At 44.6% G+C, this 21,140-nt stretch overlaps 1 protein-coding gene across 11 annotated transcripts in view; it reads right to left on the bottom strand.

The window, feature by feature from the left end:
* TTC7B (tetratricopeptide repeat domain 7B) overlaps positions 1–21,140 on the bottom strand; it is a 254,266-nt gene that overhangs the window by 149,900 nt on the left and 83,226 nt on the right. The window contains exon 1 of one of the 11 annotated variants that reach the window (XM_042944083.1): positions 15,152–15,304. The exons of 7 other annotated variants lie outside the window; for them this stretch is intronic. In XM_042944083.1, the coding sequence (XP_042800017.1) occupies positions 15,152–15,159 (8 nt within the window). In that variant the 5' untranslated portion in view covers positions 15,160–15,304. Of the gene's footprint in view, positions 1–5,919; positions 6,105–11,709; positions 12,136–15,151; positions 15,305–21,140 lie in introns of those variants that run through there. 3 more of the 11 variants (XM_042944085.1, XM_042944082.1, XM_042944084.1) reach the window with 3 other exon arrangements.

Consider the following 21,140-nt stretch of genomic DNA (forward strand, 5'->3'; position numbering starts at 1 on the left):
TTCTTCTTCCCTCCTCCTTTCTCCATCTGGTTTCAGATGGGAGGAACCTCCCAGGTCTCGTCTGCTGGCCCTTAGGTCAGGGCAAAAGCATGACTTCCTGAGGACACTGAGGGAGGCGGCCCCGCCAGCACTTGGCCTCCCTCTGGACCCTGCGGGCCCTGCGGCAGCCATTTGAAGGCTGGTCTCTGAAATTTACACCCTGCCACGTGCAAGTCCACGGCAGCGCCTGTTTCACGACTCTGAGCCACATTCAGAGCTCTTTGACACGGCCACCTGTGCCTCTGTGCCATGAAACCAAGGAGGAGCTGCATTGGGAAGGAAACCAGAGCTCCAGAATCAAAATCAAAATGGGAAACCAGGGCTGGGAGAAACTCGGAGACGTTCAGAACCGTTACACCTTGTGATAGGTGGCTCCTTCAACAGCAAGCTCAATACACCTTTTTCGTTATTATTTCTCCTTTCGTTTCTTGGGACCAGCGTGGGTGGGACGGGGCAGTTCTTCCCCTAACTTGTCCTTCCAGATTATTTTCTGACCTCAGAGTCTGGCCCAGGCCACCAACACTCTTCGATTCAATTATCCATTATCACGGTCATGCAAACCCAAAGTTCTGGGGTGAATAAAATACTTTTTATGCTGTTTGTCAAACTCCTGGATGATAAGGAAAAAGTGCTTCTGCTAGAGTAAGTTCAATATTTTTTCTCCTCTGTGGTTAAGAAATTTATAACCAAAGATCAATTACAGAACAAGTCAAGCTAGTAGATCTCTCAGAACTAAGAAGTCGCTGGCTTTTCCCAGGTCTTTTCTTACCAACTAGCACCCCTGAGGCTCTTCAGCAGTAGGGTCATTTCAACAGTCACTGAGTGCATTGTTCTTCAGGTTCCAGGCTCATCCCTGAAGATACACTGGCGAGCAACGGACACCATCCCACCCCAGGGAGCTCAGAGAGCTTCACACACCCCATAAGAACGTAATAAGCATCTCGAGGACCAAGATCTGTGTTCTGTTCACCGACATACCCCAAGCCCCTCAAACAGAGTCTGGCATACAGCAAGTGCTCAATAAATACTTGTTGAATGAGGGATGCCTGGGTGGCTCAGTCAGTTAAGCATCCGACGTCGTCTCAGGTCATCATCTCACGGTTCGTGAGTTTGAGCCCCTCGTCGGGCTCTGTGTTGACAGCTTGGAGCCTGGAGCCTGCTTTAGATTCTCTCTCTCTCTCTCTCTCTCTCTCTCGCTCTCAAGAATAAATAAACATTAAAAAAATTTAAATACTTGTTGAATGAATTTCAGAGCTACTGTAAGTCGAATAAACCAAGATCACAAGGGAATACATTTTCTACCTGCTCCTTGTCCCCTTCTTTCTCGCTGCACTGGGTTGGCAGACAGCACAGCAATGCACTCTCTTAAATAGAATATGTCACAGATGCCCTCGGTGGCATTGCAGCATGGGTGCCTGGGGGAACAGTGACATACCTGCCTGTCCCAAGTGGCAGAGTGAGGCATGCCTGGCCTGACAGCTTCTAGAGAGCTGCACGGATAAGAAGGATTTTGAAGATTTTTTAAAAACCTTCCAAATATTTCAGGGAAGCTTTCCTGCTCACGTGCCTTTTACACCTGCTCCTCTCTGTCTGAAGTGTTCTAGGAACTGTTAGTCATCCTTCAAGACCCAGGTCAGAGGCCACCTGGGGAGCCTTTTCCTAGGTTCCCTAGGAAAACGCAGGTACTGCTTCCTGGGGTTCTCCCAACAAGCTCGCTTGTGTTTTGAGCCTAGAGAGCACTCAACACACTGGTTTTCACATGTATTTCTGTCTGTCTGCCAACCAAAGCGTGATCACCTCGGGAGCAAAGACCCTCTTTGTCCCAACTGCTACATAGAGCCAACCAGGCACCCAGTGACACTTAGGAAGCTGTGTGCCCTCAAAAGAAAGAGTGAGCGCTATCTTGTATTCCAAAATCCCTTTCCCCATCTCCTTGATGAAAAGTCTTCTTGACCACAAATGGGACAACTGAAGCAGACCCTTCTTACATGAGACACACCCCACTGGTACGCTAGACATTGTCAACACAACCCCAGAAGGACAGAAATAAACCAGCCTTCTCTAGGTCAATTTCTCTTAGCTCTCAGGCTTGAGAATTGCTTCCTCTTCATTTATACAACCTTAGGATCATCTATTTGGAAAAAGTCTGAAGTCAAAACCAGATATCCAGATCGGGAAAGTGTGAGAAGAAAAAGACATCCTTCGCAGTCCAAAAGGGCACTTCTGGCCGGCTGTCAGGGAGCTGCTTTTTGTCCCAGAATGGACTCCAGCTTCTCCCTCTGTACACGCTCTTCGCCTCGTATCCAATGACATGCACTTGTGAAGACAGATGGCTTGCTGTAGTCAGAGGCCAGGGATCAAACCCACAACCTTGGCCTGGTTAGCAAAGGACTCTGTCTGATCAACGGAGCAGGCCAGCTGCAGCCTAGATATAGTGGTGGAGGGTGTGACAGCCATCCACGCTGGGAGGCGATCAAGCAGGCGAAGCTTCCGGAAGTCTCGCTGCAAACCTAATGAGAGTTGTACTAGGCTTAACAACATTTTTTCTGACTACCTCAGCAACTGAGGCTTCCCCGTGACAAAAGCAGAGTCAATCAGGCGTTTCGGTCAGCCGGCCAGGCAGCAGGCAGCACGCAGAGCAGGCTCTGTGTATCAGACAGCGTCTCAGGCAGCGGAGGGACAAGTCCAGTGAGGCAGGCAGGGCTGTCTCGGAGCCGGGACAGGACATGCACACTTCCAGCGTGGTGTACTAGAGGCCCCCAGATGCAAGCTGGACTCGGGCAAAAGAACGGCACCCTTCCCCCAACAACCTCTTCCCTGACACTCGCCCGGACCCCCGGCCTCTGAGGAAACACGGAATACGGATAGGCTTGCTTCCTCTCACGTTCTTCTCCTCCAACTTTGGGGAATGGGTCAAAGGCTATCAATCCTCATCTATCTACTGAGTGCCTATGGGCATCAGGAAAGGGGCACAGGGGTGCAATTGTGAGCCAGCCAATACACATGCATCCTCATGAGCTGTGCTGTGACCATGGTCACCTTCGCCCCGAATCCCAGCAGTATCCAACACAGAGCAGGACTCCTCAGTCTCATGCTACCTGCACCAAAAGAACCAGAACTTATCTAACACGTGAGGCCGGCCCTCCCATATGCTCACCTGGAAATCCACATACTTACATATATACTTATACCTAGACCAAACAGAACACGGGTCCTAGAGCCACATGGTAAGGGCTCAAGCCCCAGCTTCATACTCACTCACTGTTGACCTTGGGCAAGAGCCTGTTCCTCTGCTTCCTCATCCGTAAAATGGGGATAACAAATGTAGCCCCCTCCCCCCCACAGACTGGTTCTAGGAATTAAATGAGTTAATACACATGGCAAGTGCTTTTAAATGTTTAACATTATTACTACTATTTCCTCACAACTCTGTCGTCGCTCTAAATAGTTTTGGAATTCTGGAAACTACCTCCCAGTCAACTTACGGAACATGAAAGTCTGTTTTACCGCTTTGGAGACATTTCACTTTGAAGCAAAAAAAAAAAAAAAAAAAAAAGTTATTCCTGGTTTGGATTCACTCATTCACTTTGTTATTTACTGAAAACCTACCATGCCCTCAAAGACAAAAGACAACAACCCATGTCAAGGGAGGGTAACAGAAGCTCCTTCTCCGGGGCTCTGTAATCACTCTCCCAGGAAATGATGGTGAGATCTCCCAAGTGTGCTGGTGCCCACAGGGAGGAGTGCAGAGTCCCCACCGAAGCTGTAGGGGACGGTCCGGGACAAATGCAACACTGAGAAGCAGAGGCACTGAGGGAGGTGAACTGAATCCTTCTCGTGCTGTCTCAGTTAAAACAGCCAACTTACAGAGATTGCTCTGAATCAATTGATGAGGGCCAGGCCAAACTCAAAAAGGTTAACCTGGGAGGCTGAACCACTAACTGTCTCACAAGTACTTTTGACCTCCTGCTCACCCAGCCGATTGTGCTACGGAGAAGGAAAAAGGCGGAGAAGACATCAAGGGGAGGACAGTCCTTCCAAATGTACTGCAATACTTGAGCTGAAAGTTAAGTACAAGGATCAGAGTGCAATACTCACTTCCATTTCAATTAGCGGAAAACAGAACTGCAGTTCCAGAACAACGTCTGGGGACAATATTTTAAAAGCTATGACAAGTGGGAAAAAAATCCAAGGGACTCAGTTAAAAAGAAAAAAAAGAAAAAGATCTTTAAATGTACAGGGTCATGGGTCCAAACGCCTTCAGGAGCCAAGCAAGCAGCGACGTGGGTGGGGCCAGGCAGCAGCAGCAGCTGGGGGCGGTGCTGGGGCCCCAGGCCTGCCTAAGGTGTAGAGTTCAAAACCAGACCAGATACACTCCATGTGGGGAAGGCGGGGCGGGGGGGGGGGGGGGGGGGAGCTCCGCCATTAAATTGGCAAATGAGAGCCTCCAGTATTTTTCTTGGGGAAATAAAGCAGTATATCTCAGCTTGAGGCAGCGTGGTGCCGTTTGGGATTCGCAGACATTCCCGTGAGTCATGCCAGATAACTTGCTTGGGTCTGGGAGAGGCTAATAAGCTGGGGACAGAAAAGAAGAAAAGGGCAAAGGTTGCGGGTGATCATGAGCAGAAGAGGAGGAAGGGAGAATGGAATGTGAGACATCTGGAAACACAGCGAAGGGAAAACAATACCAGATGCTAGGCACGCACCGCGAAGGGTAAGAATGTGGGCAACTGGCTTTATCTTGCTGTGCCTGTTTCCTCGTCTAGAAAATGGGACTATCTTCCCTCCAAACACCGGAGTAAGATGACACCTGTACAGCTCCTGACCCAGTGCTCAGAACCATGTGAACTCCCCCCGTTCTCCAACCATCCACTGCCTCCCACCATCTATCATCTGGCTCTCCGCTCCACATGTCAACATTGACTGGGCCAGAGCCAAAAGCAGCCGCTGCTATGTCCGTGTGCCTTTGGTTTAGCAGAAAACAGAGGCAAATCAGGACCAGCTTCTATTATATACTATATCAAAATGTTCTTCTCAACCAACCAACAAGTATTTATTTAGCACCTTCTGTAGTTTTACAGAACTTTTACATGAGGAAACAAAGGCTCAGGAAATTACGTAACATCGTACAGCCCACAGATAGAAGAGCCAGCATTTGAACTCAGGCTCAATCTGATTCTGGTGCGAAAGCTGAAGACCATCCCCGTCGTGCAGAAGCCCGCAGACAACCTGGAAACTGTGACCGCTTCGCGTGACGCAGAAACAGAGGCAGAAGAGAGGCCAGAAAGGTTGGGAGCAGCGAGGGTCCAAGTCTCCACCTGAATACACTGGTTTCTAAAGAAGGGATGGGATTGGAGGCCCCTCCCCTGGGGGCGGAGGACAAAGGAACCTCGGGGAATTTCTGCTGAGTGGTCTGGGCAGAAACACAACTCTGAAGTAAGACGGTCTCAGAGAGACTAACACTGACCAAAGGACGACAGTACAGAGACGGGTCTCTCCCCAGTCATCAGGACAAGCTTATAAATTAAATTCTTTCATCATACAGTGACTCGTTTATTTGACCTTCCCATTCACAACCAGTCGTCTAAGATGGTGAGCTCAACTGTACCTTTGGACCATCTATAGAAAAAAAAAAAGCTTTGCTAAGCACACGAGCAGGACAGGACAAGCGTGATCTGTGAGGAGCATATTTAATTGTCTTGGGGGAATAAGCTATTTTCAAGCCCCTCGAAGCCATTCAGAAGTGTATTAATAAACCACTGACAAGGTAATTAAAAAATATTTCACTCCCTCATCAAGAAAGCCCCTCTAAGACTTTCAGCTCCTTCAGGACAGAGACTGGGTCCTCGTGTGCTCGCAGGATACGACCCAGCTGCATACCTGCTACTCACAGGGCTGCTGTCAGGATTACGTGACGTAACAGTCATCGCTGAGTAAATGCGAACCACCATCATTATCTTCTTCCGAGGCAACACCAACTGGTTCCATGCCATCTCCCAACCCATTATTCCAGATGGTTCTCCCACCAACCTAGTGAGGCATGTAGGACTTCATTACCTTCAACTGACAGAGAGGGAGACCGAGTCCCTGAGAGAGAAAGGGAGAGGCCCGCCCAGCAGCTCCATCAGTGAGTGGCCCCTGGCTTCCCAGTACAGGGATCCCTCCCCTGCTCTCTGCTGGGCACTGTTCTATCTCATCTTTCACTGCCCACCCTCCCCCATTCTTTGTTAACTTTTATTGTATGAAATATAGAGCAGACAGCCAAATAAAACAAATAAATCTCCTGGGGAATTCTTAGGAGGCAAACACCCTTATAACTACCACTCAGGTTTAAAAAAAGACCACTGTCAGGGAGGAGAGCCTGGGAGACTCAGTCGGTTGGGCATCCTACTCTTCATTTCGGCTCAGGTTGTGATCCCGGAGATCGTGGGATCGAGCCCTGCATCAGGCTCTGCAAAAAGCCTGCAATCTGTTTAGGATTGTTTTTTTCTCTCTCTCTTTCTCTCTCTCTATTTCCCTCTTGTGTCTCCCCCTGCTTGTGCACACATGCTCTCTCTCTAAAAAAAAAAAAAAAAGACCATTGTCAAACACCCTATCCCAATTAACAGGCTCCTCCCTCCACCCAAAAGTACCTGCTACCCTGTCCTTTAGAATAATCGCCTCATTCCATTTCCTTATGGCTTACTCCCTCGAGTATACATACCTACACTACAGTTCAGTCTTGCCCACTTTTCTCCTTACTCGAGGAGTCTTTAAAATCTCTTAATCTGTAGGTGCCCTTTCTACCTCCTTCTTTTCCTTAGAATTTATCTATTAAAGAATCTGAACTGTTTGCCCCATCGAGTTTCTCCTTAGCTGGAAAACGGCACAGTTTCATACTTTTCTCTGTTGTCTGTATTTCTTAAACTTGGTAGTTGGAATTCAAGACTTGACCTATTCAAGTTCAATCCCTTTGCTCAAGATTTTGCCAGTGGTGTACCCCTCTATCAGGAGGCACATCATTTCTGGCTGTCACTTTTTTTTTTTTTTTTTTTTGGTGTTAGCAGCCCTTAGATACATGAATTCACTGGGAGGTACAAAATGGTGATATTCTAAGTCTCTCTTTGCATTTTCATTCATTAGCTGGAATAATCTTATAGGAAGGTGTTTCCTTTCATCTAATATTCGGTTTTCCAGTGCTTTTTATTTACTTTGTTGATACCGATTTAGAACTCATGAATTTAAACATATTTGATGAGTCTCTTGCAATTTTTATCCTTCTTGAAATTCAAATTGTCCCATATTTGGCCTGAATTCTTTAAACATGATCCTAGAAATCTTTTGAGTTTCCTTGCTATCTGGTATGTAAAGATGTTCCAAACTCACCCTATTCATTTCTTATTCCAGAACTGGAATGATTTCTTTTATTGGTAAATGATACTTCAAGATCACAATCATGCACTAGGGATGTTCATTGCTACTGGGTCAGTCACTGACTCAGACCTCTCTCCCTCTCTCCCTTTTTCTCTCCCTCCCTCTCTCTCTCACGCACACAGGTGTAGATATGTGTATATATACACACATGCACACACATGTACATATGCAGACACACACTACCTCATGGTTTCAATCATTTCCAATTTAATCATTCATGACTGACACAGTTTGTTCTTGATTTCTTCCATTTTAAATCTGTTTTGCCTTTCTCCCACACCAAGAAATCTGGTTCTCAAGGACACAGGGCATAATAGATAGAACATTCCATAAGTATTCATTTGCTTTATTCCATGTCACATAAAAGTGTTTTGGAGTAGCAGTACTAATAATACCACCATCATTGTGATTACTGAAATATTAAAAATTTATTCTCCACATGTGCTATCAGCGTTCTCTTTCCATTTTAAAATTTGTGATTGTACTCTATCTGTTATGAGACACACAAAGAAACAGAAAAGCCTGACCTATGGCCAGAAAAAAAGAGCAATCAATATAAACTCACTCCAAATGGATCCACATGTTGGATTTAGCAAAGACTTCAAAGAAGCCATTATAAGTACAATCAAAGAATTAACAGAAACCATATACGAAGATGTTTTTTTAAGATCAGTCGATTCAAAAACAGGGAATCTCAATAGTGAAACAGAAATGATAGAAATTAACTAAATGAAGATTTTTAGAATTAAAAAGTATAAGTACAATGAAAAATTCCCTGAACGGAATTTGGCTGCTTTGAGATGGCAGAAAAATCACAAGCTTAAAGATGAATGAATAAAAATTGTCCAGTCCAAAGAACAGAGAGAAAAAGTACTTTAGAAAAACAAACATGTAATTATAAGCCTGCCAAAAGCAAGAAAAAAAAAAAAACCTTGAAAGTAACAACCAAATTAATCACATACAGGGGAACAACCATACTATTCTCATCAGAGGAGTAGATACACTCTAGGTACGGAAAGAAAAGAAACTATCACCAAGAATTCTATCTACAGTAAAGCTATCACCCAGAAATGAAGGCCAATAATGACATTCCCAGATAAACAAAGAGTGAGGGAATTCTCAGCTAGGGAATTCTCACACCCAATACGAAATTTTAAAGGAAGTCCAGACTACAAGGAAATGACAACAGAGGGCAATTTGAATCCACAGGACAAAAATCAGTAAGAGTACCAGGAATGTAAATATAGGGGTAAATATAAAATATTGTATGAATACATTTTTAAATCATTTTAAACTCCTATAAGATTGTATAAGGGAATACCTATTTTCTGCACTGTTGTGTTTATAACATAGAGAGACATTAATAGCACAAAGAAGGGAGGAAATGAAGCTATATTAGAGTCAAGTTGTAGATTTTAGTAAAATTGAGTCAGCGTTAAGCTGAAGTAGACCATGATCATTTAAGATCTACATTGTAATTCATAAAAAATCAACAGAAGAGTTAAGATGTAATACTAAAAAGTATTTGCTTAACACAAAAGAAAGTGATAGGGAGAAACAAAGAATCAAAAAAGATGCCAGACATATAGAAAAAAAGCAAGATGCAGACATGAGTCGAATCACATCAACAGTTACATTAAATGGGAATTGAATCAAAAGGCAAAAATGTTTATACTAAATTAAAAAAGCAAGATCCAACTACATGCTATCTACAAGAAATATATACAAGTAGTACTTTACTCCAAAGACACAAACAGGTTGAAAATAAAAGGATAAAAAAGATACACTATGTAAACAGTAACTACAAGACAGCTAGTATGGTTATACTGATATCACATAAGACAGTCTGTAAGTGAGGAAACATTACCAGAGACAAAGAGGCATTTATAAAGAACCTACAGCTAACATGTTATGGTGAAAGACCGAATGCTTACTTCTTAAGATCAGGCAGGAATAAGATAAAGATGTCTACTCTTATCACTTCTCCTCAGCTTTGTTTTGGAAGTTCTTGACAATGCAACAAGGTAACAAATGGAAGTAAAAGGCATACAGTTTGGAAAGGAGGAAGTGAAACTGGTTTTATTCACTGATGATGTGATGCCGCATATAAAAATTCTAAGGAATCTATTAAAAAATTTACCACAACTAATTAGTAAGTTTGGCAACATCACAAGAAACGATATTGAAATACAACAATATATCAACAGTATATCTATATGATAGCAAAGAATAATCTGAAAGTGAAATTAAGAAAATAATTCCTCAGGAGGCCTGGGTGGCTCAGTCGGTTAAGCGTCCGACTTCGGCTCAGGTCACGATCTCACGGTTCATGGGTCTGTGCCCCGCATCAGGCTCTGTGCTGACAGATAAGAGCCTGCAGCTGCTTCAGATTCTGTGTCTCCCTCTCTCTCTGCCCCTCCCCCACTTGCATTCGGTCTCTCTCCAAAATAAACATTAAAAAAAAATTTTTTTAAAGAAAATAATAATTCCATTCACAATAGCATAAAAATGAATAAAATAATTAGAAACAACAATAAATGCTTAACTTGCACAATAAAAGCCACAAAAAATTCTTGAGAGAAATTAAAGAAAATCTAAATAAATGAAGAGATCCTGGATTGGGAGATTCACTATTACTTTTATGGCAATACTCCCTCAATTGATCTAGAGATTCACTGCCAACCTTATCAAAATCCTGGCAGGCTTTTTTTGTAGAAATTGACAAGCTGATTCTAAAATTTATATGGAAATGTCAAGGACTGAGAATAGCCAAAATAATTTTGAAAAAGAACAAAGTTAGAGAACTCACACTATCTAATTTCAAAACTTGCTGTAAAGCTACATATTCAAGACAGTGTGGTATTGGCTTATAGACAGACATATAAATCAATGCAACAAAACAGAGATTCCAGAAATAAACCTTTAGATTTATGTTCAGTTAACTAATTTTTTTACAAAAGTGTCAAGGCAATTTAGTGGGAAAAGAGACTTTTCAACAAATGATGGTTGGACAACTGGATATCTAGATACAAAAAACTTTTTTACTCAGACCCTTACCTCACAGCATACACAAATATTAAAGCAGATAACAGACCTACATGTAAAAGCTAAAACTAGAAATTTTCTGGAATAAAACATAGGAGAAAATCTGTAGTCTTAGATACGACACCAAAGGATGACCCATAAAAAGAAAAATTAGACTCCATCAAAATCAACTTTCCTCTTTAAATGACCTCATTAAAAAAAATTAATACAAGCCACAGACAGGCAGAAAATACATGCAAAGTATATACCTGATGAAAGACTTGCATCAAGAATATATAAAGAAGTCCTACAACCTGATAATAAGACAACACAGTAGAAAACCAGGCAAAAGATCTGAATAGATATTTCATACAGAAGATATAAGGACAGCCAAGAGGCACACGAAAACTGCTGAACCTCATTAATCATTAGGGAAATACACATTAAAATCACAATGAGATACCACTAGAAACCCACTAGACTGGCTTTAATTTGAAAACTGACAACACTAAGTGTCAAAGAGGATGAAAAGAAGTTGGAACGCTCCCACGTTGCTGGCAGGAATGTAAAATGGCACAACCACTTTGGAAAACAGCTTGGCAGTTTCTTAAAAAGTTAAACACAAACTTATATGACCCATCAATTCCACTCCCATGAATCCATCCAAGGGCAATGAAAACATGTCTACAGAAAGACTTGTACATGAATGTTCATAGCAGTATTATTCATAACAGTTAAAAAGTGCAAGCAATCCAAACGTTCATCAATTGGTAAATGAATACACAAAAGATAGCATAGCCATGTGATGCAATAACTATTTAGCAATAAAAAGCAATGACCTACTGAGACTTGCTACAATGTGGGTGCACATAAAAACCATGCAAAGTGAAAGAGGCAAGACACAAAGGACTCCATATTCTATGATTTCCTTTCTGTGAAATGTTTAGAGAAGGCAAATCCATAGAGCCAGAGAACAGATCAGTGGTTGCCCGGGGCTAAGGGTGGGAATGGAAACAAATACGCATGAACTTTTTAGGGTGATGGAAATGTTCTAAAGGTGCCATGTGCTGATGACTGCACCACTGTAAAAATTTACTCAAAGCAATTAAACTGCAAATTTACAACAGGTGAGTTTTTGATATATATCTATAAAACCTAAATAAAGCTGCTAAAAAACTTAGCAGCTTGCTTTATGATAACTCTTGGCTATCTCCCTCTCCCCCCAACGTTTACCTTTTCAGTCTTTTGTCTCTTGTGTCACTTCTTGGTCAACTTCCATTCCACGCTCTGCAGTTTCCCCTCATTGTGGGGCCCAGTCCCGGCAAAGAGCCCACTGGTCCATTTTCAAGTCTTCAGAGGGGCCACACTGCTCCAGCCCCTTAGACCTTACTCGGCAAAACCCTCTCATTTTTAACCGCTGATCCCAACTGGCCTGCCAAGCTGTCCAGCCAACTCTTGTTGGCTATTTTAAAGTCTCTTACTCTCAGGTCCATCAGATGCCCCATCGCTTCCTTCTGCATTCTCCTACACAAATGCAAGTAACATGCTAGTCCATAGCTGTCGGGAGTTGTCACATCAGCTTGTACCTTGGTGTTCACGAGTATACCTTGGCATCTGGTTCTGTTATAAATGTTGTTTTGGGTTTGCTGCCTGGTTACGGTATCTTTAAAAAAAAATGTTTTTTAATGTTTATTTATTTTTAAGAGAGAGACAGACAAGGTGCAAGTGGGGGAGGGGTAGAGAGAGAAGGAGACACAGAATCCGAAGCAGGCTCCAGGCTGTGAGCTGTCAGCACAGAGCCTGACATGGGCCTCGAACTCAGGAACCATGAGATCATGACCTGAGCTGAAGTCAGACGCTCAACCGACTGAGCCACCCAGCAGCCCCTACTGTGTCTTTTTTACGTGGATATGTGAGAAGATCCAAAAGCCATGCGGCCCCTGTTGTCATCACTTTCCCAGATTTCTTAGCTGCCAATCGTACCTTTCCCTCTAGGAAGCTGACAAATCCTTCAGTCTGTGGAGCCGATCAAACCTTGGTATAGAGCTTACTATGTGCCAGACACCGTTCAAGCACACTATCGTTACTGAACCCACTTAATCTGCTTAAACAACACATGAATTAGCACTATTATTATCCCCAATTTACAAATAGGGAAATTGAAACAGAGAGGTCAAGAAACTTGCCAAGATCACAGTGCTGGTGAATGTCTCTATAAAACCTAGAGTCAGTGCTCTTTAACCACTAGACAATGCTGCCTCCAGTGAGCGTATGAAATGTATCTGGCCTGATAGATCTAGCATTCACCTGTGACTAACACCCCTGTCCCCCCAGTCCTTCCTAAGATGGGAAACTGTAACCCCTCCTTCAAAGACCAAGTTCAAATGTCAATTCTTCTAAGAAACTGGATGAGCTCACATAGGGAGGTGGCTGCTTCTTCCTTCCTCCCCCTTCTTTTCTCCAACCCATCCCTTTATGATTGTGCTTTTCACCAGGTGTTAAAATTGTTCGTCAACATCCTTGTCTTCCCCATGGGCTCGGAGAACAGTTTTTATTCGTCTCCTATCCCAGAGCTTACCCTAGCGACGAGCGCCCAGCAGGCTCTCAATAAACATTGATGGAACTGAGTTGGCAATAGTTTTTTTTCTTAAAACTAGCTCAAAATGTACTTGAAAGCAACATAATTGCATCTTTTTTTTTTTTTTTTTTTTTTTTTTTAATCTGTAATTCAGAGGTTTTACCAAGTCTGGCTAATGAGTTTTTCTGGGGCATTCTTCAGAAGAAACACAGCATCTGATTCTATTGATATTTTAGCTGCTTATTTCCAACATGCATAGATTGTTGCTTCTGATGCTAATTGCCAGGGAGATTCAAAGGAGAACCAGCTACCACACCCTTCAGCCAAGCACCTGCCAGCACAGAGAGGATATGGGAGGAAGAACTAGCAGAAGGAAGGTACCATGTGTCTGTGCCAGGCCTAAAGAATTACCACCAAACTCACAAATAAACAGGAAAAATTCAAACCTAAAATAGAGAGGAAAGTGGAAAAACCAAATGTCAATTGAAAAGAAATAATTCATTAATTTTTAAAAGTCTGGTAATTTAACAGGGGCACCTGGGTGGCTCAACTGGTTAAGCATCCGACTTTGGCTCAGGTCATGATCTCACAGTTTGGGGGTTTGAGGCCTGCGTCGGGCTCTGTGCTGACAGCTCAGAGCCTGTTGCCTGCTTCACATTCTGTGTCTCCCTCTCTCTCTCTGCTCCTCACACGCTCACGCTCTCTCTCTCAAAAATAAATAAACATTAAAAAAAATAAAAAATGAAAAAATAAAAATCTTGTAATTTAACAGAGAGCTTTGCTATGAGAAAATACAATTATATCGTAGATTTCCTTGTTGGTGTACAGATCTATGGCAGATATTGCCATATAAATATAAATATACAAACATAAAGGCAGATATTTGTAAGAAAATTTATAACCCCGCTCGTTTTCAGTAGAAGGTTCTAGTAGTTCCTAAGAAAAGTCAGAAATTCTGCAAAGATGCCTTTGTCATTTTCTGGGCTTTAGCTCAATCTCTCTCTGCCACTCTAAGACTTGACTAAAAATACCTCTGAGAAAAAAAGAATGGAGAGAAACACAATGATTTAAAAAGAAATAGGTAGGAAGTATCCCTTGAAAGAGCTGGGGACCCCATCCCCTCCGACCCTGTTCTCGTGTAAAGTATTAATGCATTTGACACCGAAACCAGGGAAAGAAAACAGCGGCTTAATGAGTTTGCTCTGGCCAAGAGCCAGAACAGGGGTGCTGCCTGTGTCCCCACCCCTCTCCTTCCCATCCACCCTGCTTCCAGGGCTAATACCTCTGGACTTGCTCTGTGGCATGGATACCACTAAACCACCAGGAAGGCTTCCCGGAGTCTGACAGGCTCAGAGAGGGTAAAATTTGGCTTCCTTCTTGACCAGACAGGATGCGAATTCCTCTTTCCCAACACACATGTGTCATTTCAACAGTTGGCCCTTGGGGGCCGCGTACAAAGGCCACACTTAAAATACTCTGACGTGCTTCAGTGTCCAACTTTGCCCCAAGAAGTTTCAACTCGAAGAGTTCCTTACTTGAAAAATGCGGGTCTGGGAAGCCCTGGGAGCAAACTTTCTCAACAACTAAACCACTGAAGACAGTCATTCTCGTCCCTGCTGTGGGAACTCTGGACTCCCATCCAGACGGGTGCATATGAGGCTTCCGTGAGGAGGCCTGAAGTCACCAAAATTCCACTAAGCTAGGAGCACTAAGCTAGGCCAGGGCCTGCTTGAGACCTTTCTTATAGTTAAGCCGCCGTTACTGCAAATATCCTCCAATCCCAGAGGTAAGGAGGAAAGCAGAGGTCCCAAAGCTTTACCCAGAAAATGTATTACTTCCTACTGAGGTCAAGGAAGTTATCTGATGCCTGGCCCCCTCCACCCTCCTTTAACAGAAGGACATGATATGCAGAAAGACCTAGATGAGGAGAGAACATCTCCCTCTTTACCACCGAGAAGCAGTTAACTGGGGCAGTAAGTTCCATTGAGCTCTCGATAAATATATGCTACATCACCTAATTTTAAGGTAAGCACACAAACGTCAGGCATCTGTGAGCCATGGCTATCTCAGCTGAAAACAAGAAGCTCATTTACTCACTCGTTCATTCACGTACAGCTCTGTACCAGACACTGCTCCCCACACAAAAGAGAAACTTCTGCCCAAGTGGAACGTATATTCTAGTGATGGGAGACAGACAAATTAGATAAGAAAAAAAAAAAAAATACAATTCGAGCAAAGGGTTAACAAATTCCCTTCCTCATCTGCTTGAGAACTTGACCCGAGGTTAACTTTCCAGTTCTGTTTCCCAGGAAACCTAATAAAGATAAAATGTCAATTATGTTACCAGGCAACATTGCTTATGATAAAAGTGACCCCTGATTGATAACTTGCATCTGGACTGGAAGGAACCATATACATCTGACGAGGACGTCGTAGCTTGGGCTTCCTCAAATGTGAGGGCTTAAAACTGAGCACCTCCCTAGGGGAACCCTGAGTACTTGGGACAGATCCCGTGCCCACTAATTGCGAGGCTCATTCTCTGATGGGGGAGGGGCAAATACAACAGCTGCTGGGTGGCCATACGGACTGCTGAGACCATGATTCACAAAGAAGAGAAACCCCTGACGTTGCCCTGCTGGCAATTTACGATCCTGTTCTGGATTCTTCTATCTAGATGGGTGTCAACTGTGGCCTGTGAAAGTCTTGTGAGTTAGAGTGTTTTTCACTGAACCTAAGAAGACCCTGGGGAGCACTGTGTATAGTATATTCGATGCTGGTTAAACGCTAAGGAGAAAAAAAGACAGAAAAAAAGGATGGGTCCGTTGGGCAAGCCGCTTCTGAAGATCCCTGCAGGTCTAAACAATAAGCACCACCCCCCCAACCCTTGACTTTGCCACTTAGCTGCCACGCAATGATTTATCTTCTCAGGCTTCTGCTCAGTCACTCCCTCAGGAAAACCTCCCCTCACCACCAAATCTAGGTCAATGTCATTTCAAAATGGACTCCCACAGAAATGGGGACCTTCCCTTCTGAGCACTATCTCAGCCCTAGACACCCAAGAATATAATGATCGAATTTCTCTCCGGGAGCAAGGAGCAGGTAGGGCTGCTCACCATTTTATCCTCAGGTAAATATCCTCAGATATTTATGCTGGCAGAACAAGTGAAGGTCACAACACATCATCTGAAACCAAACAGAGGTGGGTAGTGTTCCTGATAGCACTGATACCACCAGTGTGTGTTTTTCTGGGCTATCCCCATCCAGAGCATGACCCAAGAATTGTTCTGCAAATATTGCCACTGCTATCAGTAATTCCCAGGGGGATCAATCTCCAGTCATATCAAGAGGTATTGGGAATATTAAAAAAAAAAAAAAAAAAAACCTGTTAACTTTGATTGTCAGACATTATATTGTACAACTATCTCTTTCAGGAAAACTTGCCAAGTGAAAGGGTAAATTTTTAAAAATTTAAAAATTAGCGTTGTCTTTGTCCTATTTCCGAAGGCTTGACTCACTGGGAATTTTTATTTTCCTGCTGAACTAGAAAGTCCATAGGGATCATTTGTGTGCTTAACCCTAGCTCCTAGTCCATGAATATTTGATGGATGAATAAATAAGTGAATGAATAAACAAATAATCTCTCCCTCCCCTCCTGTCCCCGTCAAAACAGAAAATCACCAAGAGACAGATCTATTGCAAAGAACTGAACTAAACTCATCTACTAGCTCATGTTCCAGGGAGCTCCAATTCTAAATGGTGACTGAAAGGAGGCAGCGCACAGCCGGTCAAAACCATGTGCACAGAGGCCTTTATGAGATGCAATGAACTGCCGGTTAGTTCACCGGTCCCTCCCCTTTCAACCCTCCCATCTCAGCACTTTGGAAGCCTAAAATGACCTACCCTCTTCCACTAAAGCCAAGGGCAGACCAACATGGACGCACCTCCCTTGCACTCGTAAAGCTTTCAGACAACACAGGGCTCCAACATTCATTGTGAGTACATTGAAAGCAATTACCTGTTCCCTATAATTCATTCCCCATAATTCATCACTGAAAGTGGTCTTGGGGTTTCATAATTAAAATTGACAAAGATTCCTTTGTTTCCATACTAAAGTTCTGATGGCATTAAGGGATTAGCCAGACCTAGTCTACATTTAAACAAAACAGAGAAGATTTGGCTGATGCATTCTGTTACATAAATAATTACATCTCGACTGCCTTTTAAAAGTCCTTGTTTTCTAAGTGTAACACTTTCCTCCAAGCTACGCTGCCCAGTGCACCACTGTCAAGAACAGAGTACCAACTGGGCACGGTCCATGTGGGCCAAGTGGTGAGAGAACAGGACTGGGTGTCAGGAGGAGGTCCAAGCCCCAGCTGTGCCACCAACTGGTTGTGTGGTTTAAAATCCTGCTGCCTTATCTACTGACTGTTTTCCCAACCAAAATGTAAACTCCACAGGGGCACTGACTGGGTCACACCTGTTCTTAGATCAGTGTTCGGCATCAGTAAAGTAACCCAGTAAGGTTCTCAATACACGTTTATTAGATGATACTGAACGTGATTTCTCTGGCTCTCAGATTCCCCATCTGTAAAGGGCAGTGACTGAAACAAATGTGCTCTGATAAGTCCCCAGATTTCCAGATTCTATACCCCGTCATCAGTTGAACTATTATGGAAATTTTCCTTAGCAGGGAAATGACTCGTGTGACGTGCTCAGGGCAGTGAGCTAGGTTGACCAAAAGTCCTCCGGACCGAGTCTGTGACTCTCCCCTTGCAACTGCTTCAGCCACGCAGAATCCTTTCAGATTCTGAAACACGCCAAGGTCTTTCCCGAGTCAAGACCACTGCACATGCTGGCTGCTCTGCTTGGAATCCTCTTTCTCCTGCTGTTGGCAGGGTTACCTCCTTCTCACGGTCAAGCCCTGGGCTCAGTGTCTCCTCCTCGGCAGGCCTGGACTGACCACCCTACCTAAGCAGGTCCTCTGCTCTTTGCCTCCACTGCACCCACTCAATGCCTGATACTTCTTCCAATCTGTAATTGCACACATCGGTTTCCCAGTTTATTATCTGTCTCCCTCAGTCGACTGCATCCTCCCTGATAGCCTGGACTATGTCTCTTCTATTGGCCAATGTAGTACCAAGCCCAGTACTTGACATACAGCAGAACTCAACAAATACTTGTCAGATGACTGGCCAAATCTATGGCGTGCCAGGCCCTATGCTGAGAGGTTTATGTGAAAATCCACAGATCTCTACATAAACCCTCACTCCAGCCGAATGTATACGATACTGACTAGAGTTCTAACTCCATAGTTCTACCAGCTATTTGGGAGGTAGCCCTGGCACTCCCTAGTCGATTTGCATTGACAGCATTTCAAGTGCACGTCCTCAAAGCTTTACTCCCTTTACAAATCGTGAGGCTGTCTCGACATGGCCGCTTTCCTATTTGCTTTTGTGGCAACCTGGACCTTGCCCTGGCAACTCACACAAACTATCCAGAAATTGCTTGTTTTAATTCCTAACTCCCCATGGGACTGTAAGTTGCAGGAGGGCAGGGACATTGCCCCTCCTTTTCACCAGCACCTAACTCAGATGGGGTCCGTTACCTCACAGGTATGCAATAATCCTCATTAAACGAATGAACAAATGACCTTGCTGAGTGAATAAATAAATGGGCCTAGAAACTCGAGCTCACTTCAGTTAAAGTAATCAGGTGTCCTCCTTCATTTCACAACCTTTAAAGTTACTTAAGTTTACATCTTTTTTTTTTTTTTTTAACGTTTATTTTTGAGAGACCTAGAGAGATAGGGCATGAGTGGGGAAGAAGCAGAGAGAGAGGGAGACACAGAATCTGAAGCGGGTTCCAGGCTCTGAGCTGTGAGCACAGAGTCTGATGCAGGGCTCACATCCACAAACGGCAAGTTCGTGACCTGAGCCGAAGTCAGATGCTTAACCGACTGAGCCACCCAGGCGCCCCTACTTAGGTTTACGTCTTAACCTTTTCTTTTCTCCTACTATCTCCTAGAGTGCAGGCCCATTTCCTTCTAATCTCTGAATCCCTGGAAGATCGTCACGGACAAGAAGTTGATACACAGCTTCCTGGAAATGTATCTGAATTCTCCCATGTTCCCCGTTGGCTTCTGATACAAAAAAAGTCATGTGCGGTTTAAGAAGGGAAAACTTCAGACCACTGCAGGTGGGAAGACAGCCGGTATGCCAGCTAGCAGGCAAAGGTGAAGGCCAAGCTGCTTCAGCGCCTGGGGAGATGGTGCATACAGCACGGCCCCCCTGGCTTCCTGGCTGGCCCCTTCCCCATGGTCACATGGGCCGTAGGAGTCTGTCTGCCTGTGGCTGCTATCTGGGGACCATAAACACAGGAAGCACCCTACTCAGCAGCCCGTGGGACACTGCAGGCCTCTCTGCCCCTTTTTGGCCTGCTGATTCTAGGCTACAGTAAGCCAAGCTGAACAGTTACAAAGGGCACCAAAATTACTGGGGAAGTCTAGGAATCTTTAAAGCCAATGCACAGTGGTGATTAGCGGTCTATTTGATTGCCTGTAATAACAAAACTCCAAAAAGGCGCTCTACACCGCTTTACTCCCCAGTGTGGCCTCAAGCATCTCGGGGAGCTCAGAGTCTGACCACAGGCCTGACTTCCCACCTTCTCTGAGTCGGGGTCTCCCAGGTACAACTCCAGGATGCGCTCTAGCAAAAACTACAACCCACAGGCACGCCTCCCAGGTGTCGCTGGTATTTGCCTTGTTTTAACTTGTCCCCACCCTCCCTGAAGTAAAAGAAATTCAGAGCCAGGGAAAACACACACTGCAATCTGTTTTGCTCAGCCAGTACCTCTGACATGGCTGACAAGAAGCAGAGCCACTTGAAATGTCCTTTGCTGACCTCTGTTTATAAAAGATGATCAAATATTCCTAAAACAGCATGTAATCAATAAATGGAATCCCAAAGCCAAGCTTCCCGGAAGAGCCATGGGGACTTAAGAGAGGAGAATCATTTCTCTTCTCCTTAGAAGGCTGAGGGGAGGGGCACCTGGCTGGCTCAGTCAGAAGAGTGTGCGACTCTTGATCTTGGGGTTGTGAGTTCGAGCCCCCATGTTGTGTGTAGAGATTACTTAAAAATAAAATTTTAAAAAATCTTTCAAAAAAAAAAAGAAGGCTGAGGGGAGCGCCAGGCTGAGATCCCCTGTGCTGCCCAGTGAACACCCATTGCTACCGCATCAGACCAGTCACCCCACCTCCTTTCCCTAAAGCACCAAGGCCATCGGTCATTAGTGCTATCCAAGCTCACTGATAACACATCTTGAGCACAGCTCACCCAAAGCAGCAGTCACAAATAAATGCCCTTCCCTGAAAAACGTGTGGTGTGAGCCTCAGCAACCAAATGAGTGATGGCTGCTTCACAAACTCCCGCTTCAACTTGGTTCCACTTCCTGCTGGAAAGTCGGCTGGGCACCATCATCACCAGAAATGACAACTTAGCGCCTGCCGCTCGCCTGACGCCCTACAAAGAGCTTCCACGTGCATTTTCTCACGTGTGCGTTACCTCAGCTCTGTGACATAGGTGGGATTACGCCCATTTCACAGATAAAGAAACTGAGACCCAGTGAGAAGAAGGACTGGCTCCATCCAAGTCCAAGGCCTCTGGCTCCCACCCTCGCTGCCCCTCATCCGAGCGCCAGCCTGGGCAAGGCCCTCCGAGAACCCACGGAGGGAGCAGTCCTGGTGCTTGAAGGCTAACACTCTCTGATCGCACCCTCTGCAGAGGCTGAGCTACCCACAGGGTAAGAACTAGATGTGAAACAGACGGGGCAGTGTGGCGCTGGGATGGCCACCAAGCATTCTCTCCCTCCAGGAGGAAAGAGGCTGCAGGAAGGGCCAGGGGAGAGGAGGACAGAGGAAGAAATGCTGACCTGGGACATGCTCTGCATGAGACATGAGGAAAAATGTGATGAGAAAACCCCAATCAACAGCAGAGCCTGGGAACTGTCCCCTGGCAATGCCTCGTGCTTGGGTCCAGCGCTTCCTCCCAGGGGGGCAGGATGACGGCAGACCATGCGCCGTCGGAGGGTC

Source organism: Panthera leo, chromosome B3, assembly GCF_018350215.1.
Source record: "Panthera leo isolate Ple1 chromosome B3, P.leo_Ple1_pat1.1, whole genome shotgun sequence".
Classification (NCBI taxonomy): domain Eukaryota; kingdom Metazoa; phylum Chordata; class Mammalia; order Carnivora; family Felidae; genus Panthera; species Panthera leo.